At 40.1% G+C, this 27,549-nt stretch overlaps 1 protein-coding gene across 2 annotated transcripts; it reads right to left on the bottom strand.

Moving 5' to 3' along the window:
- Nucleotides 1-26,519, bottom strand: LOC113417685 (protein bicaudal D homolog 2-like). 2 transcript variants are annotated; one of them, XM_026676180.2, is made up of 9 exons: nucleotides 26,190-26,519; nucleotides 19,627-19,840; nucleotides 19,285-19,497; nucleotides 17,189-17,341; nucleotides 14,065-14,481; nucleotides 10,404-11,177; nucleotides 6,552-6,703; nucleotides 5,416-5,617; nucleotides 1-1,656 (listed from the first exon to the last, which is right to left on the bottom strand). In XM_026676180.2, exons 2-9 carry the CDS (start codon nucleotides 19,837-19,839, stop codon nucleotides 1,651-1,653), a joined length of 2,130 nt encoding a protein of 709 aa, XP_026531965.2. In that variant the 5' UTR covers nucleotide 19,840; nucleotides 26,190-26,519; the 3' UTR covers nucleotides 1-1,650. The 2 variants fall into 2 exon arrangements, with proteins under 2 accessions (XP_026531965.2, XP_087813013.1); XM_087956887.1 differs by lacking the exon at nucleotides 26,190-26,519 and adding an exon at nucleotides 24,502-24,743.
- Nucleotides 26,520-27,549: the final 1,030 nt, after the last annotated feature.

Raw genomic sequence — 27,549 nt, 5'->3', positions numbered from 1 at the left:
TTTTAAAAATACATATTTTTATTATTGCATATTGAGGGATGAAGGAATACTATTCTACAGTGACCTTCTATTGAGAAACACAAAAGAAGTTTTATATATTAACATTCAATATTTTTTAATCCAAGGGCATGGTAATTTTTTTTCTTATTTCTTAGCCCCCTTTTATCTAATTCCCACAGATATCATTCAACTAAGAGGGGAAGGAAAATTTCATACAATATTACTTAACAATAAATCCAATGTTTGGTATCAAGTATATAGTCAAGAAGGGATCAATCAAAACCCCATCTTTAAATAAGTACGGTATATTATACTACCCAACTGATCAACTTGCACCAGAAGGGGGCACCAGCCAACCATGCACAATACTGTTCTGTCTGGCAATATTATAATTAAAGCCTCAAATATCTTTCTCTGCCTTTCTCCCAGTGCCTGGCACAATATCTTTAAAATAGCTTTCAAAAACAATTGCATCTAGGCCAAAGGGGGAAGGGGTAATTATATGCATCTTCTTCCTAGCACAGAGAAAACTGCCCAGGAAGCTAGAGATTGACCATTCTATATTACTTTCCCAACTGAACAATATTACTGAGACATTTTCTGATATTCAGAGATTGCAAAAATAAATAACTATTTCTGCTTCATTGTGATCAGAAAAAATAAGAAAAAATATTTCAGCAAATAGAGACCCCCATTGATTTCAGTAACACGCTTCCCTTTTAAATACATGATGTCAGTAAAAAATGGGAGGGAGAGAAAACACATTCTAAAACTATCATAGATGGGTAGGTATTTTTGGAACAATGGAAATATATCAAGAATAGAATTAACAAATGATGAAAAGGTACAATAATGTCAAAGATCAAGTGATAGGACTCTGCAAAAGGCTTCAGACTATCTTGGGACAGAATTACAGGGCAACTGTAAAGAAGGATAATCATTTTTGGCATGTTAAATCATATGTCTATTTAGAATTACAAAGCATTTTGATGTTCTTTATGTTATGCAAAGTTTTAAAGTACAGATTTATTTCCTGGATTGTAGTCAAAAAGAGATTAGAAACCAGGAATATCATTTATTTAAGGGAAACCAGGGGTTTGCCTAGCTCCAAGCTGCAAAATTGCTTCCAGGTATCTCTTCATCTGACAACACATCTCATTGTTACATGTGCATTGATCCATTATTTGCACACCTGTTTCAAACTAACTGTAAAACCTGTGGCAAACAGATAAGCAGAATAAATGGTGGGTCAATGAGGGGGAAAAATGGAAGTATGGGGTAGTGAAAAAGGCAATCCGTGCACAATTTCTTTCAGCCAATTAGCTCTTAAGTGTGTAGACTTATTCAAGGTTTTAACATCACTGTTATTTGAACAAAGCTTTTTAAAAGGCATTACAGGTGCTTTACAAAACAGTTCCAGAGAAATGTTTAGAGATAAAGTATATCTTTGGGAATTCTTAAGGCAGTAAGGAAAAGGAGGGGTTGGGGGAATAAAGATGCATGTTCGGGCTGGAGGCTCTCTCCTTAATCCAGTTTCCTTCTTGTGTGGTTGCAGGTACTGAGTGTTTTTGGTTACTCAAGAGAATTGGGAGTCGTGTAGTCACAGACCATCTGAATAACCGAGAAATCCTGTACTGAATCCCATTAATTTCACCTCTGAAAGGAAAAGGAAAAGAATTGGGGAGAAGAAAAAAAGATCAGAAAGATCCATAAAATCTCATCAATTTTCTACAACATTTTTATGCTGATCATGGCATGGATTTAGTTACCATATTGCTTGACATTTATTTAACATTTAAATTGGCCAAGATTAGAACCCCATATTAAGGAGGTTAGATATGGAGGTTTGCTTATGGCCATGTGACCAATTCTTAAACATGCAGTTAAGGTTTTATCTGTGCATGCAGTTTTAGTTTTAAGAAACATTTTTATCTGTAACATTCCAGTCCTCCAACCTGTGATAGCAATACAAATTTGGCTCTCGTGGGCATTGTCATGAACTCCATGACATAAGAACTTCTCAGCTAATCAATATCCTAATGATAACAAAAAAATATGCTGATAGTGGAAGTGTTATATTGTGAAATTACAGGTACATCTTAATTAGACTGCATGTTCATCCTCTAAGAGGCCCACTGATAAAAAGAAACCAAGTGCCTTGTGAACTTCATTCAGTAATGAAGACTTGATCTGAACATATGATAGCAGCACATGGAATCCCTAAATCTCTACTCCCGATTTAGCAGTTTTACTGAGCTTTGCTTATGGTTACAGTGACCATACACCCTTTATTATAAAGGACAATCCTATCTTTCAGAATACTATCCTTTAAATTCATTTTTCAAAAATTCACTTTTGTCCTTTATTTGGGTCATTTAACTTACCACTTAATGCATACTCTTTCACATTCATGTGAAAAAAATACGGAAACTGAACTGTCTTTTAAAAATAAATTTATATATACGGTTTGATTTTAGATATTTAAATCCTATTAGTGGGTTGTTTTGAATTTTATAAAGATTAGATATGAAACATTTATATAGTTATAAAATTTTAATTTGCATATTTTTATTATCTTACTGTATTTGCCGGCGTATAAGATGACTTTTTGCCCTGAAAAACATGCCTCCAAGTGGGGGTCGTCTTATACGCCGGGAGGCTCCGACTCCCACTTCGAGCTTGAGTTGCAGCCGGGAGGAGGCTGGGCGGTGTGTGTGTGTGTGTGTGTGTGTGTGTGGCGGGTGTCACTGTGCCACGCGCTCTTGTAACCTTTCCCCCTCTTCCTTCCTTAGCGGTGTAGGGAGGAGAGGATTCAAGATCCTCACATGCGGCGTACTTTTCTTTTTCTTTTTTTTTTGCATCGGCAGGTTTTTGCATGCGGGCGGCTGTAGGTTAAGGATGGGAGCCCCGGGTGGGTTATCAGGTTTGCGGTGCTTCCAACATGTGCGACGGTGGGAGAGCGGAGAAGAGAAGCGACGGCGCCCGCTGTGTGAAATCCTGCCGTCAAAGCAACACTGGGAGGCAGGGTATAAATTTACCAGGTTAATGTAGCAATGGTGATTAATGCCCAGAACATTGTTTGCGGGTATTGGGGTGTGTGTGTGTGTGTGGTGGTGGTGAGGAGAGGTTGTCCTTTGAATGCAGAAAAGTAGGTGTGTGACCTTGTGTAGGAAAATAAAGAGATCCTTTTTAGCGTGTTTGGCTTCTTTGCCTCCTGCCGTTCGTTTTGACGTGGAGATAATGGCCTTCGGAGCGGGAGGGGAAGAAAGGCGGTAGCTGGATCATTTCAAATTTCACTTACTCTCCTGCCTCACTTCAATATGTCTGAGCGACTCCAGATACTGGAAGACTTTTTGAATGAAAGTGTTACCTCCATTTTTTTTAAAGAGAGGGCCCTTGGGGAAAAAAAGATTCTAAGGAATTCCTTGTTTCTTGATTAAAGAGAGGCATTGAATATACTGTTCCTTGGCAGCCTTTTTCAGTGTCCGGTTTTGGTGTGTGTGTGTGTGTGTGTGTGTGTGTGTGTGTGTGTGTGTGTGAGAGAGAGAGAGAGAGAGAGAGAGAGAGAGAGAGAGAGAGAGAGAGATCAGCTGTATTGAGAAGAGAACGTTTCCTGTGTTCTCATTTTATTTACAACATATTTTACAGCTTAATGGTAAGCAATGAAAAATATTTTTAAAACTCATTTCTAAACTCCATAGCTATTTGCATATTCTTGGTTCAAAATTGGATTAGCTCATTTCAAAAATTGTCCAAAGCAGAAAAAGTGCGTGTAAAAAAAAAAAAGTGCAAAAGTGGAAGGTGTGTGGAAGAGGGGGTAGTCTTATACGGCGAGTATATAACAAACTCTATATTTTGAGTGGAAATGTTGAGGGTGCGTCTTATACGCCCAGTCGTCTTATGCGCGGCAAATACGGTAATTACCCTTCTATTTATTTTTTATGATCTGTAAGCCATTCAGAGTCGGGGGACATTGGTGGCATAAAAATGTAATAAATTTAATAAATAATGAACAATACTTTTTAAATTAATTATAAGAACCTTCTTGTGGGGAAATGTTGTAAATTAGAGAAAAAAAAGAGGGATTTTGAAGGTTGGACTCTAGAGGGATGCAGAAAGAACTAAACATAATTAAAGAATAAGGGGCACATTAATATAAAATGGGACAAAATATAACTGGGAAAGATTTCAAATATGTGTGGGAACAATGCATACAGATGTTTCTTTCAAGATTGTCTGCTACTTTAAAAATGGAACTTAAAGAGGCTATAGGAGAGGAATAAATCTCACTGGACAAAACTGATATCGAAGCTGCTCAAATGTGGACATAAAAATAACGGTTTCCAGAATGACATGGAACAAAATGTTATACTAGATTTACAAAACAGCAAGTATCTTAATAATTAAAAGGGATATACAAAGTTAAAACATACATGCAATTGTTTTTGATAACTCTTAATGGACTTTTGCTGACCAGGATCAAATTATTAGGCTTTAATAATTTGTTTATTGATAAGAGATAAGATATGGGAAGAAAAGATCCTTTGTTGTAACAGAATAAGTTACTGGCTTGTACTTGTACTTCTTTACATCTTTTCTTTCATCTTTACATCTTTTCTTTCTATATCTATTTTCTTTTCCTTTTTTTGAACTTAATTTTTCTTTTTTAGATTTTTGTTTATATCTTTGTATTTGTAAACTAAAAATATAATTTAGTTCCCTTTTTTAAAAAAATACACACTTTTTAAAAATCTTTATGAACCTCTCAGATTTGACTTTTTTCAGATTTGTCCTTTATTTTTTCCAAGAAAATATGGTCACTATACTTATGGTACACTTATAGTTATGACTACTTGACTGCCCCTGATTCTTATAAATCCCAACTGTGTGCCTTTTATTTGTTGAAAACGTCATCTTTTGCTTTTGAGAAATATTTTGTAAAAAAATAAGTAGCATTTCAAAAATGCACAAGCATGCAGACAAAAGAGTGGTTGTGCTTTGCTGAGCAGCTTCATCTATAATCACAATTTGCATCTGCTCCTCCCAGGGTCATAATTTTTATCATTTACCCGTAACTCCTATTTCTGCAAAATAATGTGATTGCTACAGTCCATTGAAATTTATGCATTTAAGTCAGTTGATATGCATATAAGTAACGAACAGAAAATGTGCTTAGAAGCACATCTGTAAATTAGATTTGATATGAGTACAGTGTAGGCTCAGCTCAACTCTACACAAACATTACCTATAGCAGGCACCAGACCTACATACTACATTCAAGAACAAAAGAGATGAGTATGTAGGTCTGTGGAACGCTCTCCATTACAGCTAGGTGAATAGAGTTAAAACTATAGCAAACTTAAGAATTGGGTAATTTTTCCTCTGTCATCTCTCAATTGTCCCTTTTATTCTTACCGCACTACTCTTGGCTGCTCTGAGTATCCTCCTATTGCCCCGCAACTCTTCCACTGGTTTTTCAAGAGCCTCCAGTCGATGTGTGAGTGCCAGCTTCTGCTGGATCGCCATGCGCAACAAGGAGTTTAGAGTCTTCTTTTCATCCTCTGCAGCTTCCAGTTGCCGTTGCATTTCATCCAGCTGGCTTACATACTGATCACACCTGGGGACAGAAAATGACGGCAATAGGTTCAGGTATATGTTGAAAAACAATTCCACAAACTGCTTTGCAAGGCTTATATCCTTCAAGTGCCAGAAACAGCATGGAACCTCATTTGAAATACATCTCAGATGGTCTTATATCAAGGGAGAAAAGATGTAGCTTAAAGGCATATTTAAAAATTTCATGCTCAATAGTTTCAGAAGCCAGAGAGTTAGAACATGGTTTTCAAGATAAGGCTGCTAAAAAGTTGGCCACTCCTCATAACAGATTATGTAATGTTATGTTTTCATGTCTCAGTATCTTGGGCATTTTTAAAGTATATAACTAGGTCCTTCTTGCTGCACCATTTTAAAGGCTTAAATGGCCCTTGTTGCTTTTGGTAGTCTTTTATACTATACCAAGGATTGCACAGGCATAGCCAGAAAAACCTTGGGTAAAACATACTAGAGCCAAAAAGAAATGCACATTGATGTTAAATAAATATGTTGCAAAAATAAATAAATATTTCAATATTTAAAATGCTAATCTCACTGTAGTATTATATAAAATATTTGGAAAAGATAAAAAGATACAACTTAAGAAAAATGAATCATTTCCAAAATATTTCTGAAATTAACTTCATATAAAATTCATCACTAGTTTTGGACATATGCTACCATATTTTTGTTTCTCAACTTTTATCCTAAACCTGTATTCAGTAACTAGATTCTTTCATAGCAGTTTACCATCAAAATTCAGTGCTGAGTTTTTCCATAGTCAATAAAGAACAAAATCCAGCAAAGCTACTGGCTGTTCCGTGTAGCTCGCAGTCACCCTATCCTTGCACTAGGTTACAGAACAGTGGTAGCTATGGAAGAACTAACCCAATCCTATTTGATTCTTTACTCCAAAACAGGCTCATTTCTTGTCTCACTGAGCAGACCCTGCTTCTAACCTGCTAGCAAACATGGCACGCAGGGAAGAGAAAGTAGCAGCATCCTCCTTCAAGACCTTGAGCTCGTGACGCAACTTGATCATGGTCTCTGACACCAGCACCTTTTCACCTTCGAACTGTCCTTTGAGATTTGAGAGGGCTGCCTCTGCTGTCTGCAAAGAAAGGTTGCACACATTCACATGATACACAAATATCCTCCTCCTTCATTTGCATCATTTATAGGAAACCTAGAAGCTGAATGCTTCCCAAAATCTTCTAGATCACCCTACAAATGCCACTCCAACCATGGGGTGTATCATTGCTGAAGTTTTCCTGGGAAGTTCAGTCTGTTAACAACTCCTTGGAAGCATTCATTCTGGCTTTTGCTGGCTTTAAAGTTAGGCAGGAAAACACATGTCTGTACTCCAGATACAACCTAGTATGTTTGAAAGCGGGATGGCCTCATGAATTTCAACAGTAAAATGCAAGAGAAGGACTCAGCAAGCACAGGAGGATGGGAGGAGATATTGGGAGAGGCAGCAGAGCTTCCAAATAAAAAAAAAAAGGAGAGATACAATTAAAAGATAACAGATAATCAGAGTTGGAAGGGATCTTGTAGGTAATGTAGTCCAATCCCCTGCCCAAGCAGGAGACTCTACACCATTTCAATTATCATGACTACCATCCAAATTGTATTGGTGCAACTGATGGAAGCTAAGGAACATGTTTTCTTAAGGTCTGGGCAGACTGACATGCTTTTTATGGCATCAATATTTGAAGGCCCAGAACCGTAACTAGTATCCTACGTCCTATTGCCATGGATGTAGCTTTATTGTGACTTTCCTGAAGAAACCTACTTAATTCCCTTCCTTTTGATTTTCTGATGACTTCCATTTGATCCTTATTTAGCCCTTTCAGAGGAGTTATATTATTTTTTTGTTTAAATTTGTTTCATAAAATATCAGGGAAGGTCTGTATCAAAACCTTTTAAAAGTCATAACATAATGAAAGATAAGGACCTAGCTTTTTTCTGTTTTTCTTTATTAAATTTCTATATCACCACAATACAAAAAATATATAAAACATCCATTAAGAAAAAACATCTGCAATACAAAAATAATTAAAATTCAAAGACAGCTAATGTACAATATTAAACTGGAGCAACACAACACATAAGAATTCACAAGATGATAACACATTCCTGGCTTGACACATTAGATGATCACACCTTGAACCTCATGTTTGTTTCTAACTAGATGTCATGGAATCTGGAGATGTGATTCCCATTACCCTATTGCCATGCTCTGATCATGCCCTGATCTAGACCTCCATATAGCAGGGGGGGTTATTATATGATTTATCACAGTTGCCCAATGGATCCAATTGTTTCCAGAGGTTTTTCCCAGCTCCTTGGAAGGCAGTTTGGGAACAAGAGGCAAGATGATTGTTTGAAGACATTTGAGCAGTCTTTCCCTGGAGTTTGATCTTGTTTGGTGCCATGGTTCATGGAGGCTCTTAGGGAAAGGAAAAGCTAGAAGCGATGCCCAGAGCACCAGTAGAAAAAGATGAAAAGTGAATCTGAGCATGGGTATGTGCTCCTGTTTGGGCCTACATTGGAGGCTAAGCTTTCTCACTGCTCTCATATTCCATTTGTAGCCTACCACCTGCCTGCCTTGCTTAAAGTTACACATCCCTCTTTGGACAAATCAATATCATGTTCTGCTTGACCACTGTGACCAATTTATATAATGTTTTGTGGAAAACAATCACTTATATTCACCAAACCCTTGATTCCTCACGGGCAATCTTCATTGGTGACCAATACTCTGACTTGCTGAATCATCTGGGATCATTTTTGGCTTATATCTGAGAAATGGACAGAAAGTATCTACAGTACTTTGCCACTTGTAGCTTGGATCCTGATTCTGAAGTGTGACTATCTAGGTCAGGGGTCTCAAACTCAATTTACCTGGGGACCGCTGGAGGCAGAGTCTGGGTGAGGCTGGGCCGCATAAGGGATTCCACAAAAAACGTTGTTAAAAAAATATCCTCAAATGTCATCAACAGTTAATGATTTCTCCAATACATGAACTGTCCTGAACACATGAATGGAACATTGAATGAAGATCATGAACAGTTCCTCAGAACATGGCTTCTCCAGCTTACTCCTTGCTGCCAGAGACTTGACAACGCTTCCTCTCACATATCTGAGCCACATTTGGCTTGAGAGGAGGCACTTGAGAGGAGGCACCCTCAGTATGGCTTGAGAGGAGGCACCCTCAGTATGGCTTGAAGATGATCATCCGTAAGTCTGGACCTGTATTTGGACTTGTTAAAGTTCAGGGTGGAGAAGAAGCCACGACGAGGAACGGCAGGCAGGACTTCCTTCAGAGGTCAATTCCCCCTGTGGGCCGCACTAATATTATACTTTCATATCACGGTGGGGGCCACAGGATATCGTCCTGCGGGCCGCAATTGGCCCGCGGGCCGTGAGTTTGAGACCCCTGATCTAGGTCTAGGAGACCGTCAATTCCTTGTTAGAGGAATTGAAAGAGGCTGTGGTGTATCTTCTTTGAAAAGGCCAGTCTTGGATCCAATGGTCTTACATTTTTTTGGCCAACCTTCAAAAAGGGAAAGTTGCTTAGATGGTGGTAGTGGATCAGTTATGTAGCACCCAAGAAACATTAAATTATCTGTAACCTTTTTAGTTTAAGCCCAGGTATAGGATGGAAACAGTATTGGTTGCTCTCCTGGATTCTTTATATTGGGACTGGATGGGGGTAATGTGTTTCTCTCAGCCTTCTGGACCTTTCAGCAGTTTTCAATATCACAGACCATGGAACTTATTAAACTGCTTGCAGAGGTTCTGGGAGCTATTTCTGATACTGGTTTTACTCTTTCCACAACAGGTGAATTATAGGTAGTCCTCGACTTATGACCACAATTGGGACCAGAACTTTCTCTGCTAAATTAAGTTAAGTAAATTGTGGCCAATTTTATGACTTTTGCTGCAATTGTTAACCAGATCACATTAAGCAAACTTGGATTCCCCAACTGACTTTGCTTGTTGGAAGCTCTTGGAAAGATTGCAAAAATGATTTGCACATAATTCTGGAACCTGGAACTGTTGTAATACATATAGGTTGCCAAGCACCCAAATTTTGATTGTGGTGACAGTGCAAGGGTCATGTGAGAACCAATTGTAAGCCACTTTTTTCAGTGCTGTCATAACTGAGTGGTTATTAGACAAATGGTCATAAACTGAGGACTACCTGTATGCTTAGTGATGGGGATGAAGGGATGACCTAGAGCAGGGCTATCAAGCTCACATCATCATAGCGTCGTCACGTGATGTATCAGGATTTTTTCCCCCTGCGCTAAACAAGATGTGAGCGTGGCTAGTGTGTGATGCATCCAGCCCGTGGGCCAGGAGTTTGACAGCCCTGACCTAGAGCAAGGATAGTCAAACTATGGCTCATGAGCCAAATCCAAACTGCTGCCTGTTTTTATATGGCCTGCTAGCTAAGGGCCTCAGCCAATGTGGTTCAGCAGCCTCCTTCATATATCAAGGCTGTCCGATGGCTAGTGCAGTCTTTAGTCTGTAGAATTGCCAACTATACCTACACAGGTGGAAAAGGAATGGGATCCTGCCCTTTACAGAAAACATTTGTCAATCTCTGGCCTATAACCTACATTATGTAAAGCTGGGTATCTTCAGTGCCATACCTGTCTGTCAGATGACATCTCCCAGTGGCTACATACATGTTAAAGAGCATGGGAGTGGATGCTCCCAAACCTGACTGTCAGGACCACTTGCCATTCTCTACTAGCTCACAGTAGATCTGTACTGTAACTAGGACTTCCTGCACTTACCTGCTTGTTGGCCTTAAGCACTGTGCGCAGTGTAGCAACCTGTTCACGCTTTGTGCTCAACATGGACTTCAGTTTCAGTACCTCTTCTACCAGAACTTCTTTATCTCGTTCCAGTTCAGCTCTGTGCCCCATTGGGCTTTGCTGATGGGCAACGGACAGTGCCACCTCCAGATGCCCCAGCTGTTCCCTCAAGATCTCTGTCAGATTAGTGACATAAAGAGGCTCCAAACTGCACGGGGAGCCACGGCTACTGGCTGGTGATCTGTCTCCACTGCTAGTTGTCTCTATTTCTGTGAACATATGTTTTCTGGAGGACTGCCTCCTGCGCACACTTTGAACACCACGGCCCTCCCTGTAATAGTCCAATACTACACGGTGAGGGGTTATGTTGTAGCAGGCACAGATGTGATGGTAGAGAGCTGCCATCTCCTCAGAAAAAATAAGGAGTTCCTCCTGAGTCTCAGCCAGCCGTGACTGACACTCTCTGGAAATCCGTCTAGTAATTCTCAACTCAGCTTCTAAGTGGGCAGCTGCCTCTCTCTCCTGCCGGATTGCCAGCTGGGCCCTGTCCAATTCCTCACGGTAGCATTCCCTATTATTGGGTGACAGGCTATCCCCATCGTTATCAGAACTAGGCTTAGCCTCTGGGGCTGGAAGCTGATCTACTTGACGGCTGTTGCACAACTGCTGTTGGGCCAAGATCTCCTTAGTCCTGGTCAGCTGTTTCTTGAGATCTTGGAGATCTGAAGCCAGTGAAGCCTTTTCTTTTTCTACCTATGGGAACAAAGAAAAGATAGGACAGAATATCCTATGGTAAGATGTTAATTGGGTTTGCATATTACACTATGTGTTAAATATAAGTACATTATGTGTTAAAGATAATTTATTCAATAAGAAACACTGGCTAGATTCATCACAGCAGACCATGAACCCTGGTTTAACAAACTACCATAATTGGTTTCATGCAACACATTAAGAAAGCACAAAACAAACCACATCTTGCCTTAATGCAATATATGACTGTAGAGGGGAGAGGCAATCTATCCATATTCTGAATTCTAGATTCGCTCAAATTTGCTCAAAATTTTTTGTTTGTTTGGAATATCACTAGGCCCTTTCTAATGCTGAGCCCCAAAATTTAAAATAAGATTGACATCAAGCCCCTTAGCAGGTTGGAACAGGAACAGGGAAAGGCTCTGAACTTCAGGCTTACTTTGTTGGGAGGATGTTTTCTATAAATGTGATAAATAAATTAGAACACAGATTACCAAATGCTGCCTTGATTTTTCTGAGACCAAGGCTGTTTTCTTCTGTCTTTAAGTATTGGCGCATCTTGAGATGGAAAGGAGAGGTTCTCTCATCTCCTTAACAATCCTGCCAAATTTCCATCTGGGTTTCCCAGAGCCAGTGCTTAACTCAGACAGAAAAGTGCTGAGCTTCATACCTTGATATGCCACCAAGGATGAACTTTCACTCAAAGACAAAGATAGGGATGCCATAGTGAGCTGGAAATGAGCTCCCTGGCAGTGTTCTTTGCTAAACTAGGTATAATATTAAATGGGGAGAAATATACTCAGCAGAGGAGGAAGTATAAAACCATCTTTCAAGAACCTGTTTCACAAGCAGAACGTTTGGCACAATGTAGTCAAGAAGCCCAATCAGGCAAATATGAACTAAACAAAGTAGGTACCTGTAGTTCTACAGTTGATAGTGATGCTCCTGAATCTAAAAAATGACATTACATAGTCCAGGAAAAGGTAACTACTAACATCTGAAAAGCTCACAACCAGAAATACTTTTTGTACTGAGTGCCAATTCGTGGTACCAAAGAGTAATTTTCACCTTTAAATCTCTGATTAAAATGTTTTAAATGTCTCTTTTATTAGCTCTTCTATTGGCTCCTTCAATCTTTCCACAGGAGTTCTGTGACATGTTAGGGTTAGAATTAACATTACAGGACTTGTTTTAGTCTCATTACAACCCACTAATTGCACATTAGCGTCTGCATTCTTTGCCTGTAGGGATAGTCCTCAACTTATACCACAGTTGGAAGCACGGTTGCTGTTGTAAAGTCAATGCAATCATAAAATGAGATGTCACATGGCTGTTCTGACTTCAAATGGCAATCCAGCCACTTCCAATTGTTGGTCATTTAGTGAGAACCAACCCCAATCCCAGCCATTCCAGACTAGGTCTGCCCCCCCCGCCCACAAGCTCTGAGCCTCATTAAGATAAGGGACTACGTCTAATTCCTCCCACCTGCTTATCCCCCCTGACATCTCTGCCCTTTGGCTGCCATGCATCCTGCCATGTGGGGTTGCTTGCCAGGCTCCATGAAGCCCCAACTGCCTCAGCCTGCACCAGCCCACTCTAGCCAGCATTGGTTCATTTCCTGAGATACTATAGTCTTTGGAATGCTGTGCTGTCCTTCCAAAGACAGACTTTGAAGGCTCAGGGAGTCACGTGTAGATTCACTGGAGAAGCTGGGTCTAAAAAAAGAGAACAAAGGCAGCAAGGTGGTTCTGCTTCGGCAGCTCGGTGCAAAAGCAAAAGGTCAGTTCAGGGAACTGGGAGAAAAGGCAGCTGGACAAATAAATGCTTGCTGGTGCTTCATGGCGCTTTATGGACACTGTGGCTTGGTGATGCATTCCTGGGGCCGGTTGGGGAGCTACATATGGAAAGCATTCAACAGAGAAGCAGGAGGGCCCAGGGTAGTATGGCAACTGCAGATTCCACAATGGAGATAGCAAAGGCAGCAAGGCGCTTCTGCTTCAGTGGCTGGTCACAAAAGGTGAAAGGTTGTGAGGAACTGGGAGAGAAGGCAGGTAGGTGAATGGATGCTTGCTTGTATGGAGGGCAGCAGCAGCCAAGGCTTCACAAGTCATGGCAAGCAGCTCCAGAGCTGTGTCGTTCTACAGTTGTTTGCCATCCTTCAAGGCGGTGTGCAAGATAGTCAGAAGGCCATAGATGGGAGATGTAATTTTAAGTGCAGATGGGCTGCCAAGCACCTAAATTTTGATCACGTGCTACAATGGCCATAATCTCAGGCACAAATAATAAGTCCATTTATTCAGCACTTTCATAACTTTGAACAAATGGTCATAAGTTGAGGACTACCTGTAATTCTAAGTGATATCAGATGCTGTAGTTAATCTTCAGGGCTGCAACCAGGGAGATCAAAAACCAAAAAATTCATTTGCAGAAGCAACAGTCCTGTAGGAAAGATGTGTTTTTCCCAACATCTCAACCCTTCATTAAAGGACACATAATCAGATAACAGTTATGTGTATTTCTAGAAACTCCATGCCTATACTAGAGAGTTTTATTTTATTGGGATGCGCTTTGGGATATCAGGGTGTTTTGAGAAATCACATCACAATGAAAAAGCCTTGACATTCAAATCTGCCAGGTCTCAGAACAGTTTGGCTAGAATTTTCTCTATACTATCCTAATTTATTCTACACATATACTGACCATTCACCTTTGTTTTTAATTCATCTGAAATGGTATATCTGAATGAACACTGTTGGTCATCAGTAACTCCTTGGCAATTAAAACAAAACTGATCACTTGTCTCTTCAATAAGGATGCAATCAGTGTTGCAAATCATTACTCTGTCAAGTCCAAATTCCCTGTTCCCCACCCCTAACCATTTTCTTACCTGTTGGAGTTGCTGCTGTAGCTTGTGAATCTCCGCCAAGTTAAGTTCACTGAAGAGGTCTGTGACAAGACCAGGTGCAGGCTGGAAGCTGTGAGATGTGGATGTCAGGCCCCCTACATTGCTACCACTGGCGAAACCACTGTCTTGCTCCTCACACTCTGTGGTGTGGCTGTGGCTCAGTTCCTCCAGGTTGGTCTGCAAGCTGTTCAGAGAATCATGACGGCCCCCAGCATAGACAGCTAGCTCCCGCCGCAGTTCCTGCTTCTGCTCACGCTCAGCCTGGACAGTTTCAAGGGCCTCCTGAAGTTGCTGTTCGGCCAAATCCCGAAGACGGCCCAGTTCTTGTAGCTGGGAACCAGCCAACATGAGCTCTTCCTCATGGCACCTTAGGGCACGCTTGACACTCTCAAATTCCACCTTAGGATGAAACAGGGACTTAGTACTGGCACTGCAACTGCATTCCACTTCACACTTTAAAGTCTATATCTCTTTTCATTCCATCATTCAGATCATGATTAGATCAATTAGATTAGGTCACTCTTGATAGTAAGTTGGGCAGCATATAAATTTAATAAATATATCATCTATGCCTTTTTTCTGGACCAATAACACTGTTCTTAAAATCTGCTACTAAGTCCTTATTCCATTTTAAAAATGTCAAACATTTGGTAGCAATACCTCTTGTATAATTTGCTTTCTCAAGGAATTCATTGCCTGACCTATTAGTAGCAGAACAAAGTATTTCAACTCAATGACCTTATACTAGTCAAAGTTTAACATGGAATGTGGATGAGAAAGGTGTTACATTTTAAAAACCTTAATAAAAGTGCATTAATGGATCTGTTTGGGTCTTGAAAATATTTATTCTATGACCTATATAAGGAAAAAACAGTCTATTTTCTAAAAATATAATTGTTTTAAATTGTCTTCAATTGTCTACAATGTTGATACACATTGTAGGGATTTCTGTATTGTTGAAAAACTCCATATAGAGAAAGATTATGGGTAGTTTAAGTTACTGTATCATAAAGCTAGATACAAGTAACACAAATGAACAAGGAATGGAAGCAGGTAAACATTAACTGAAGAAAAGATCAGAAAACAAGATGGGGAAGAATGAACTAGTCTGCTTAAGCTGCATCTATTTGCAGTTTTTAATGAGGGAGAATTTAGATTTTCAGAATACTTTCTGAAAATATTGATTTCTTAATTCCTAATTTTAACACCTTGTCTTCATATACATAGAAACTTTCAAGAGCTTTGATCCTTTGCAGTTAAGAAGCATTCTTCAGAATTTTTGTTAACAGCCTGTCTTTCATATCCAACTACACCAACACCTCTTAAGCCAAATTTCTGTCATGACATCTTCCCGATATGTGGAGCAGCTCCCAAAATTCCCCAGCCAGCATGAACATTACTGGGAATTGTGGAAGCTGAAGTGTATATATCTAGAATTTGCCATTTAGAACCTAACTGCATTAGACAAAAAGGGATTTTATTTATCACATTTGTATAGCTATCCATTTCACATGAAAGTCACTCTACACAGCACACACCACTTACTGTATTTTTTGGACTATATGACGCTCCAAAATATAAGATACACCTAGCTTTTGGGGAGGAAAGCATGAAAAAAAAAATCTGCCCCTGCCTCCCAGGAATTTGCCTCCTTGAAGTAAACAGCAAACAGCCTGGTCAGCTTCAGCACAGCCTGATTAGCACAAGCGGTCCTTCCAATGATCAGCTGTTTCAGGCTGCAGGGATCACCATTGCCTATTGCTGCCTCCATGCCCCCCCATTTTTGGCCCATTCCAAGTGGCGGGGATCGGAACAGGCCAAAAATGGAGCACATGGAGGCCGAAAACGGGATGCAGAGGCCGAAAATGGGGCACGCAGAGGCAGAAATAGGCGATCCCTGCAGCCTGAAACACCTGATCGTCAGGAGGCTGATCCAACCAACAATCAGCTGCTTGTACTAATCAGGCTGTGCTGAAGCTGACCAGGCTGTTTGCTGTTTGCTGCAAGGAGGCAAATTGCTGGGAGGCAGAGGCTGAAGGGTGGGGGTCAGCGGGTGGGCGGGACTTTAGCAACATTCACTGTATAAGTGGACAGACATTTCCACCTACTTTTGGCGTGGGGGGGCGGAGTGCGTCTTACACCGAAAAATACAATAATTAAAAAAACAATAAACACATTAAAAATCACAGTTAAAAGTAACTACAGGAAAGCAAAGAAAAGAGAAGATTATATTAACTGCAGTAAAGGGAGCCATTGCAAAATCTCTCTGATCCCTTCAGGCCCCAGTCCTGATAACATAGTGAAGATTTTTGGAACTTGCAGAATATGGAGAGGGATGGATCTAATCTTACTTTTCCTAGAGGGAGAAGATTCCACCAGGCAAATGCTGCAGTAGAGAATAAATCTTCCAAAACCACCAACACTCTTAAAGAAAAGGGAAATTTATCCCCCACCCACTAATATACAATTATTCACTAAATGTATAGGGATTACAACTCCTAAAATTTCTAACCACCATGGCATGTAGGAATTGTAGTTCCCCCACACACCTGGATAGCAGAGTCTGGAGAAGATTGATTTACACCTTCTCCATGTCTTATACACCATTCAAGTAAAGAACTAGCTGAGGCACTTTCTACTAATGGAGGACCAGGCAACAACAGGTAAACTATGCAGTGAGGATGAAAGCTAGAAGAGCCGGAAGTGAAGTGACCAGTTAAGTTCTTGAATTCAACAGGCCCTTACTTCTGCAAAAGGATCTGGTATTAATTTCCACTCAACCCTCTCCCTGTATTAATTTCTTCCGAATCCCATCTTGCATGCAAACAGGCAGATATTCTTCATGCACAGAAAAATGTCTGAGTCCACTCTCTCTCTCTCCAATTATATGTTAGATCAGGACAAGGATAATATTGCTAATGAAATTGCATACCTAGCACACAGTTGTAGACATCTGAATAGCGTCTTTAGAATATAGGAGTTAAGCGCTGAATAACCTGTTTCATATCAAATCAACAGTAGATCAAGTCCGAAATAGATATAATGGAAGTTACATACATACAGATGAGGTTAATGCTAGGTTCCCACATTGTGGACATCGCTATACCTGATTTCCCCGTAGGATGGAGATCTGTTTCTGCAAGGAGATATTTTCTTCCTCAAGCTCTCCACAATCCTGCAACTGGCGAAGTTCCCGTGACTTAGCTTGTTTCATCTCCTCACGCAATTGATTTTTTTCAGTCTCCAGAGTCTGGCACTCCTGGAAAGGAATTATGAGAAGGGTATGGTAAAGCCATTCCTTTCCTAAAACAAAAACAAAACTAACACCAAAAGCAATGTAAGGCCGCCCATTATGTTTACAGGAGCCGTGGTGACACAGTGGTTGGAATGCAGTACTGCAGGGCTGTTAGTGCTCTCTCCAGGAGTTCGATCCTGAGTGGTTCAAGGTTGACTCAGCCTTCCATCCTTTTGAGGTGAGTAAAATGGGGACCCAGACTGTTGGGGGCAATAGGCTGACTCTGTAAGCTGCTTAGAGAGGGCTGAAAAGCACTATGAAGGGGTATATAAGTCTAAGTGCTATTGCTATTCATTGGAATATTAGTAGCTCGGGTTGGTAGTTATGTTGTTGGTCTGAGCTCCAAGCTTGGTGATTCGGTTGCAAATGTTTCATCCTCACAATCAACATAAATTCAATCTAACTGGACCACAGTTGTAACCCAGGCAAAGTCAAGGAGAGAAAGGGAATTCCCGGAAGCCTGGTTTTCTACCAATAAATTAATAAACAGACACATTGACATCAATCTAATCTATCAACCACTTGGAATGAAAGAACAACATCAACCACGAACCCGAAGGCAGCATTTAAAGACAGCGAACAGCTATGCCGCAAACAAAATTATAACTTTAGATCACAAGGAATCTGACCACATCACTCACAGCTGATCAACGCAAAACCAGACCATGACATCATCAGAAGACATCCGAACAACAACACCAATACTAATTTATATCACACAGACGGTACTTAAAACTAAGGACTCAGCAACCACAGCCAGCCAATCATACAACCCAAAATCAGACCAGGACTCCAAAAGGTATTTAAAGCTCCCCCAGACAAGCACAATCCAAACTGCCCTGAAGATGTCTCCTTAAATGGGGACAAAACATTTGCAACCAAATCACCAAGCCTGGAGCTCAAACCAACAACACTGCTATTCATTTAAGTAGAATAGAAAGCTTCCCCTAAAAATAAATTCTGAATGTTACCCTTAGAAGTTGAGATCCAATATTCTAAACTGGACCTAGTTATACATAACCTACCACTGGGAAGTCTTGTTTTTTACAAGAGAAGCATGCAAAAGAAAGGGGTACAAGTGGCAAATACAGTAGGATACTTGGTCTCTGAAAAGGGGCACAAAGCATTATTCCCTAAGGAAGGGAATAGAAGGGAAGGAGTATATGCTAACATGATTGGAAAAGTCACACACACACACACACACACACACACACGGTTCACAGAATACAGTTATTGCTGCATTAACTCTCAAAGAAAGAATTAAGTAGTCACATGAATATTAGTTTCCCAACAGAAAGTCAAATGTGTGTTTCCAACTTGTGGCTACACAGACCTTTTGAGTGTCTCAGAAATGCAGCACTGGACCCAGAATTAACTCCAGCTCCAGGACAGAAAAACAGCCAGAAATACCTCCAGAATCATCACCCACCCACTTTGAGTCAGGCAAATGGAAACTACAATACAATTGTATGGATAAAATATATGTCAAATTCTTGCAATATGAGACTAAAGTAACATGGTCTTCTCCCTGAGGTGTTTTCTGTAGGAAAATTGTTACATTTTTTTTTCTGTTCTTCAGAGGATCTCTCAAGTGAAAATTTAAATGCTTGGATTATTTTCCCCACACTGTTCTCCCGCTTTAAGTCTGATGGCAGCAGAAATTCTAAAGCACAGGGACAGTAACTGGTCAAATTTCAAGATAAATAAAAACTGAACCAGCTGTGCAGTAATGAGATCCTCAGCTATAATACTTTCAATCTTGTGTTCATATTTCAATTTCTTTCTTCTTGGCCAAGAGTATCAGAACGTAGTCATTTGCTTAATATGAATGCACTTACTTTATATAATTTACTTTACTCTGAGGCTTCTAAGCATATCCCTCCTTAATCAGGCCTTGCCCAAATTACCTTCCTTAAATCTCGCAAAGCTACGCTGAGCCGTTCATTTTCCGCCCCTGTATTGTCAAGTTGGGATTTCAGGAATTTCACTTCATTTTGGAGCTCCTCAATGGTTTGAGTCAGATGGGCTTCTTTAGAAGCCGATTCCCTGAGTAGAGACTCTTCCCGGTTCTCCCCATCAGCTGCTGCTCTTTTATGGCTGCTATGAGATTCTGCCAAAGCCTAAGGCAAAAAAGAAGATGGAAGACATTCTAAGAAACAGCATCCTCATTGCCCAGCCTAGGTCATATTAAAAGTTCAAGGCAGAGCAGGGAAATTGTTCAGCAAGTATATAGGTATAGGTATGCGTACTTCCTTCATGCAGGCCAATTCTACCCGTAGGACCTCCAATTGACCTTCCAGATCTCCATAGCGCTGCTTGAGCTCCTCATTCTCGTCCAGCACAGCTAGCCCATACTGAGCTGCCTGGACATTCTCTTGGATTGCCTCCTGCAGCTCAGCTGCTAGTCGCTCCACCTCTGCTTGCAGCTTTGTAGAATCCTGGTCCATGAGAGTTTCTGACATGCTATATGTAATGATAAATGAAAATGAGGTAGGGTAGGAGATTGGAAATAATGAATACAAGTTAGATCCTTTAATTTCAAGCGTATGATATATACAGCCCAAACCATATTTACAGTGTTTATAGTTCTAACCTAGTCATCCTTAGAGCTAAGTAACCAGTTTTCCATGTAAGATTAATTCACTTATTATATAGCCCAAGGAGGGCAACTTGCAGTGCAGTGGTAAGAACCATTATTACCATGATTTGTGAACAATAAGAGTGCAATAGTTGGGGGGAAATCCATAAGTCCAAAAATAGTCCTATTTAGTCCTTCATCCATTCTTATCCACTGTATGATGTAAGCCTCCCATTTTTAAGTACTTGGCTATTTCAATAAATGTTAAGTGGAGTCCTTGGCTACCAGTCCTTATAAATCCTATAAAACATGAATATGTATCTGAATAAATTTGTCTAACAAAGAGTAGAAGGCCTGACTTATTACATATCAAGCACATCAAGATAAAGAAATGGCTGGCATGATTTAGAGACTTTTAAAAAGATACAAGTAACAAAGGAACCTATTTGTGCATGTAGCCAGGCAGTCATTATTCTGGGAAGCACAGCAGTTAATATCACATTTGAGAACAAGGCATTAAACGTCATATCAACCAGTTATACAATTTCTAAATACATTATATATAGCTGATCCTTGTTTAATGAGGGTAATTAGGATCAGAATTTCTATCCCTAAGTAACACTGTCATAAAGTGAATCACTATGTGACCATATTACTTAGTGAGGGCAATCTGGCAGTCCCTGTTGCCATTAAGTAAGGATCGTGGATCATTAAATGAATCTTGCAACTTCCTACTGGCTTCCCATAAGCAGAGTCAATGGAAAGACAGCAGGAAGTTGCAAGTCCCAGGTGGTTCACAAGCAAGCCTGTGGACTGGAAAGTAGTTCCCGCCCAGATGTACAGATGATTGGTAAGGCATGGCAGAAGTGGCTGCTGCTAGGTCAGGGAGGATGGCTGGCGAGGTATAGCATGATAGCAGATGGACTGAGAGTATCTACTGCTGGGTAGGGGAGACATACCAGAGTGACTTATGACCTTCCCAGCCAGCTTCACCACTGACTGCTTGTAAGATGCCAACTGGAAAGGTTGCACATGATGATCATGTGATTGCAAGTCACTGGGACAGTTGTGGGAGCCAGTTGCTCAGCACCAGATCACAATCACATGACCAAGAGGGTGCTGGGATGTCTGGAACTTCAAGGATTGATTATAAGAACCATTTGTTCAGAACCATCATAACCTTCGAAAAGTCACTGAACAAGTAGTCATTAGCCAAGGACTATCTGTATAAAGTTTTTATAGGATTTTCATACTGAGGTACCTAAGAAGGTGTAAGGATCTGAGTGTAGCACAGCAGGCTTCAACAGGTGAAACTGGCCCCATCCTTCATATTTCCAGAAGTCCCTTAAAACTTGCTATGTCAATAGGCTTGGGAGTCTTATAAGAATACGGATTTAATAAGGTGGTTATATCATGTATAACAACTACAGTAATGCTCTCCCTATCCCTTCCTTTTTATAATAAAGTTTTAATTGTAGTGGGTTTTTTTTTGTAGCTACTTTCTTTAATGGTTTTATTGTATGCAGCCGAGTCATGTTTCTGTGAGATGGGCGGCATATATGATATCAAATGGAATATTTTTTAAAAAAATAATAATACAGCAGTAGCTGCTAGGCCAAGTGGTGCTCATGGCTACACCTACATCTGAGATAAATACAGCATGAACTTTAACTTATGCTAGCATAAATCCTCTTCCTCCAGGACTTTCAAATGTAAAGAATTAATGGCAAAAAGAAGCCAGATTAAAAATGACAGACAAGATTACTCTTAAATAATACGTAATGAAAGTTAACATGTATCCTACACTGCTTCTATCCCTGAAGGACTTCTGGAAAAATAAGATATTGCATCCTCATTGAGAATGTTTCCCTGAGCACTCCTATTCCGTGGAGCATCCTAAGACACGACAACTAGACAACAATACTAACTATAGTACAATGCTTGTCATTTGAACTTTCAGGATGTTAAGAGCCGATTATTTTAAAGTTTTATAAAACTGTATCTTAGAAACCTGATTTATGGAACACACTGTGATCTAACTAGTGCAACTTCCAATTCAATGCATTGAAAAGTGAAGAATCATCAAATAAAGAAGGAATTAAAGACATGGCACCAGCATCCATAATCTATCTGTATACATGGAAAATGTGTAAATATGCAAACTTTGAACTTATGCTTCTGAACAGAATGAACAGATACCACTGTCGGCAAATCAACTCATCTGAATGTAGACCTTTTGGGTAGGTAATTTTAAGTCAGTATGTTGTCTCAGCTGACTACTCACAAATTCTTAACTGCCGAAAGTCAAATATTCCATGAACGTTATTTTGGATTTCAGATTTTTTTTTTCTTACGTTAGCAAAGAAAACTTTTTCTACTAGCCCTGCAGCAGTCACACAAAACTTCTCCTCTTCCTCAGCAAAGTTAAAACTGCAGGCACAAAAGCAGAAATGGGCACAAATGCAGTTATTCATTTCTTAATGTGCTTGATGAGATTTAAAATCTATAAAAGTCATTGCTTTAATGGATGCATTTCACATTAAGACTACATAGCCAAGTTCAAATATTTCTAGGTAATTTTGGTTTGATCATACCCACTCAAGCTAACCTCTCTCACAAGCCTGCTGCAAGGATTAAAGGAAAACATACCTACTTCCTTGAAAGAGAAATGTCATGTTCACTGACTTACTTTTTCTAATCTGCACAAGTTTCTTTACTAGTCTCGTAACATTAATGTTTTGTTTCTTTTCTGTTTTCAGTTAGTTTTTTTTTACAATGCATCATATAGAGATAGAAATATATATTCATTTTCCTCTTAAGAGTACTCTGTGTTTGTTTTATTATTTTTAGTCTTATTGTAATCCTTTTATTTTATTTAAAACAAAGATGAATGTTAACAGATAATTACTATTAACAGATAATTACTAAAGTTGTGCAATTACAAGTAGTCCTCAACTTAAAATCATTTAGTGACTGTTTGAAGTTACAACAGCACTGAACAAAGTGACTTACAACCAGTTTTCACGCTTATGACCATTGTAACATCCCCATGGTCACATGATCAAAATTCACGCACTTGGCAACTGGCGTATATTTATGATATTTGAATTGTCTTGGGGTTGTATGATCACCATTTGTAACCTTTCCAGCTGGCTTCTGGCAAGCAAAGTCAATGGGAAAGCCAGATTCCCTTAATAGCAGTGAAAGTCAAGCTAGGGCTTTCCCTCCAAATATTGTTTTATGGGAAATAACCATATCTACACTGGGGGGGGGTGGGGAATAGTAGCAGCAACTAAGCTGTATAAATCCAAAGAATTGCATAAATAAGACATAATAAAGAATTAGCCTAAGTTGAATAAATGAATTGCAAACACACTACCAGATGGAAAAGGGGATCAGTCCATTAGTTTGTTTTTCTGTCTAGGAATGCAACTCTTAACTTATGGTATCTAGGGCAAAAGGATAAATATACATAGGACATCAACCAAGTTGAAAAAGCAAGCAGATTAGGAAAAACCAATTAGCTCCAAGAATATCAATGAAACTAAATTATGCAGGGATAGGAACTGAAGCAAGTGATAAGTGTGCCAAGACCCAGAGATAAAGGCTCTGGAACAGAGAATCTCTGCTTGCATCCAACATGATAAGATCATGCCCAGCATCTTTTCTGCTGCCATGCTTTTTTCTCCTACAGAAAGTTCCAGGCATTGTGGCTGGCACTTTTGCACTCAACAGCTGTCCATAGTCCGGTAACTATCTATCAAAGTATCTTCCTTACAAACTCAATTCCTGTCCTAATTTGAGAATGTTTACTACCAGCCAGTGATGTATATACCATGTGAGGACAATAAAAGCTGAGATATAACCAATAACTTTGTTTAACGTTCTCTGGACATGCAAAATCTAGACACCAATAAGGAGCAAGTCAAATCAGACACAACAGAATTGTGTAAAAATTAGTTCTAAAATAAACATTTTTGACCAAAGATTATTCCCCTACCACAACAAGCAGCAGGTATAAACTGCTTCTCCAGTCCCCCCAAAGAAAATTTTCAGGTTGGCTGCACTGTAGAAAAAAAGGTGCAAGAATCTGAACCTTGATTTCACTATACAGATTGTCCTTGACTTACAAATATTTGTTTAGTGACTGTTCAAAATTACAATGGCACTGAAAACAGTGAGTTACAATCAGTCATCACACTTATGACAGTTGTTAGCACACACACCCCCAGCACAGTATTCCCAAGATCACATACTCAAATTTGCAACCTTCTCAGCTGGCTTCCAACAAGCAAAGTCAATAGTGAAAGATGGATTTGCGTAATAATTATTTAATTCTCTTAATTGCAGTGATTCATTTAATAACTGTAGCAAAAACTCATGACTCAGTTAAGAGCCACCTTGCATCACAAAAGAAAATTCTGGTCCCAATTGTGGTCATAAATTGAAAGTACCTGTAAACACAGCTTGCCTGTGATAGATAGCAATTGCTGCAATTCTTTGGGAACAACTTCGTTAGTTTTTCTTAACAACAAAACCCACTTACCTAATCCTGCTTCTAGTTTCAGCATCTCCTGAAGAAGCCTAAGAAATTGTCACTGGGAACAAGAAGCTTGTTAAAAGTTTTCTGCCATCTTAGAAATGGATGAGGAGCTCCTTATTAAAGGAGGGGAAGGCCAAAATCTTCTACAATTCATGGCCTCAGGAAGAGCAACTGTGTTGCCAAACTGTTAGCTAAGGACTAGCCATAGGGAAACATGTTACAGTATTGCTTCATTTAGAATGTCTAAAAAAAGATTTCTGCTTTCAGAGACGAACGGGTATCACTTCCTTTTCCAGTCCGTCCACCGGAAAAAGAACAAAAATGTATTGTATATGCAGACTAAGTGCAGCAGTGTGTTAAATAGGCAAAGGCCTATCATTTAGAGGTGGTAGAACTGCAGATTATAGCAATTAAAATGTCAGGAAATGGTCTCAGATGTGAAAATATTCCCCACGATAATTCCTAGCTAGCATGATGTCAACCTAAACTTTTCCCAAAAGCTAATTATGGACAGTGGGGGTGTGTGCTTGGGGATGAAAATAATCTGAGCTAACATAACCAACATTTGCTATGTAGGGAAACCTACTGTAGTGAAGAACTGAATATCTGAAGCAAACAGACCATAATAGTAGCAGAACAATTGGAACAGGGCAGTAACTGGCGAACTCAGTATAATAGTGTTTCATCAAACACATACCAAAAAAAAAAAAAAAAGCTGAAGCCAGAATAGCCTCCCCAGGAGGCATCACGTACCTTCTGCTTGAACCTTGAATATACCCATTTCACCAAAAACATGTGATAAGCCATAGTTGTTAAAATAATGAAGGCTTAGTAAATTTGAACAAACAACAATGGTTGCCCCATTATATGATCCTGAAGAATGCAGCCTCACATTCCCTACAACGGAACTGAGAGAAGCATTCACTGTCCCAGGCCGCTGGAGTGCAGATTCCTACAATAAGGGGGGGAGGGGGGGGGTTGGACTAGATGACTCCAGAATAACAGAGTTGGAAGGGACCTTGTAGGTCATCTAGTCCAACCCCTCCCCCACGCAAGCAGGTGACCCTACACCATTTCTGAAAGGTGGCAGTCTAAGTCTCTTCTTGAAAGCTTCCAGTGGTGAAAACTCCCAAGATCCCTTTTCCACTGTGGGCGTTCACCTAGCGGAATTCACTCGCTGGTTTTAAAAGGTGCACACCGTCCTCGAATTTCATTGGAACGCAAACCACAAGACGGCTTGAAAGAGGTTTTTGAACAAAACTTAAACCAGGGGTCTCCAACCGTGGCACTTTAAGCCTGGCGGACTTCAACTCCCAGAATTCCCCAGCCAGCTTTGCTGGCTGGGGAATTCTGGGAGTTGAAGTCCGCCAGGCTTAAAGTTGCCAAGGTTAGAGACCCCTGCTCTAAACGTTGCAAATCTCAAACGATAACCCACAATGTTAACTCCGTCACAGAATTCTTCATTTCAAAGTCCTTTCAAATTGCACAGGATTTGGATTATTATTCTTTTTTTTACTTTTGCAAGACTACGCGTGCCTGATTCAAGATTCCAACCACCACCACCCCAACCCCAGCCTCACGCCCTCCAGCCTGACACGCTGGCAATGATGGGGAAGGTGATTGTTTTGGTGCGGAAGACGATTTCCCGCTCCCGCCAACCCGCCCCACCCAGCAGCCGAAACTTCTCTCACCTTGCTTTTCAGAAAAGGGGCGGGGTTCGCCTTCGCCAATAGGAACAGCCCATTGAGCGGGAAGGGACTTTCCGAAAAAACTTCTCTGGGCTCAATTCTGTTTTTGTGTTTAAGCCACAGAGCTTCCTCCTTCCTCCAAAGTCTACGGGTCAAGCGCCTTTGGCATCCGGCAACGAGCCGCCACGCCGCCTCCAATAAAATATGCGGTTCACTTTCATCCGACCCCGCCCCCTCCTCTTTATAAGCCCCGCTCCTTCCCCCTCCCCGCACGTTTGAAATTCCTCGCGCGCCTAAACGAGACACTGCTGTCCGTTATACTACATATAATGTGAGAAGCGAGAACTTGATTGGCCTACGGCACTCGGAGCAGCTCTAACTGGGCAGGATTTTTTTTTTTTTAACAGAATGACCGTTTTCTCCTCTGATAGGTTAAGAAATCATTACAGAGCCTGAAATCCCGCCCCTCTTGCTTTCTGATTGGCTGAACTCTTAAAGCGTTCCACCAATAGGTCTCACCTTTCAGTTATCGGTTGGAAAAACTGTTATCCCACCTCTCTCCTTGCCTCGGTTTTTTTTTTCTCTAACGGTTCGCGGACTAAGGCAATAACGTCGAATGACTGACAGTTTCGTTTATCCAATGAGACTCTATCTTTCACAGACTAACTTCTGCAACAGGTTTTAGAGAAAGCGCATTTGTGCTTCTGTCCTGCAAAAGTTGAGCGAGGTGAGGGAATGGAGATGACTTTCTTCCTAGGGAGAGAAGGAGCCTCATTGAAGTAAACCGGTTATAGTGTGTTTTATAGGCATTTTAAAGTTTTCCAGAGCAGAGCTGACCTCAGGAGCCTAACTTCAAGGAATTGATACATCCTTACTTTCTGTAAACTTGTGTGGGATCAAAGAACAAATTTGGAATGTTAATTGAAATTTCCAGTTTTTGATCTTGTATGCCTTTTCATGGAATTAACTAATGTTCTTTTTCATACAAATTCTTCTAAGTAGAGAACCTTAAAACACCAAAAAGCATGTACAGTACAAAGGATTAAGGACAATATATTACACATTCCTAGTGGTATCTTGTGAAACAAGTTAGCACACTTGAACTTTCCCTTACTCTTCAAATTAAGCATATCTTTACTTAGTTTTCACAAATTGGATACTTCGGGAGAAAGGAAATATTAATTGCCCGCTTGCAAATATAAAAAAATTAGAATACATCACAGCAAGTGTATGCTTTGAGAGCGTGTACTTGCAACAGAACAATTGTTTACAAGTCTAATTGCTTGACTTTGCATGGTGTAAGCTAGTGAATGAATTAGCACAACATATAAAACCACAAACTACCCAGCATTTTATCCTAACA

Source organism: Notechis scutatus, chromosome 2, assembly GCF_049901735.1.
Source record: "Notechis scutatus isolate UNSWTSFEM ecotype Mainland chromosome 2, rNotScu1.2, whole genome shotgun sequence".
Taxonomy (NCBI): Eukaryota; Metazoa; Chordata; class Lepidosauria; order Squamata; family Elapidae; genus Notechis; species Notechis scutatus.
Note: the sequence above shows the minus strand (reverse complement) of the source record. Positions and strands in the feature narration are given on the sequence as shown.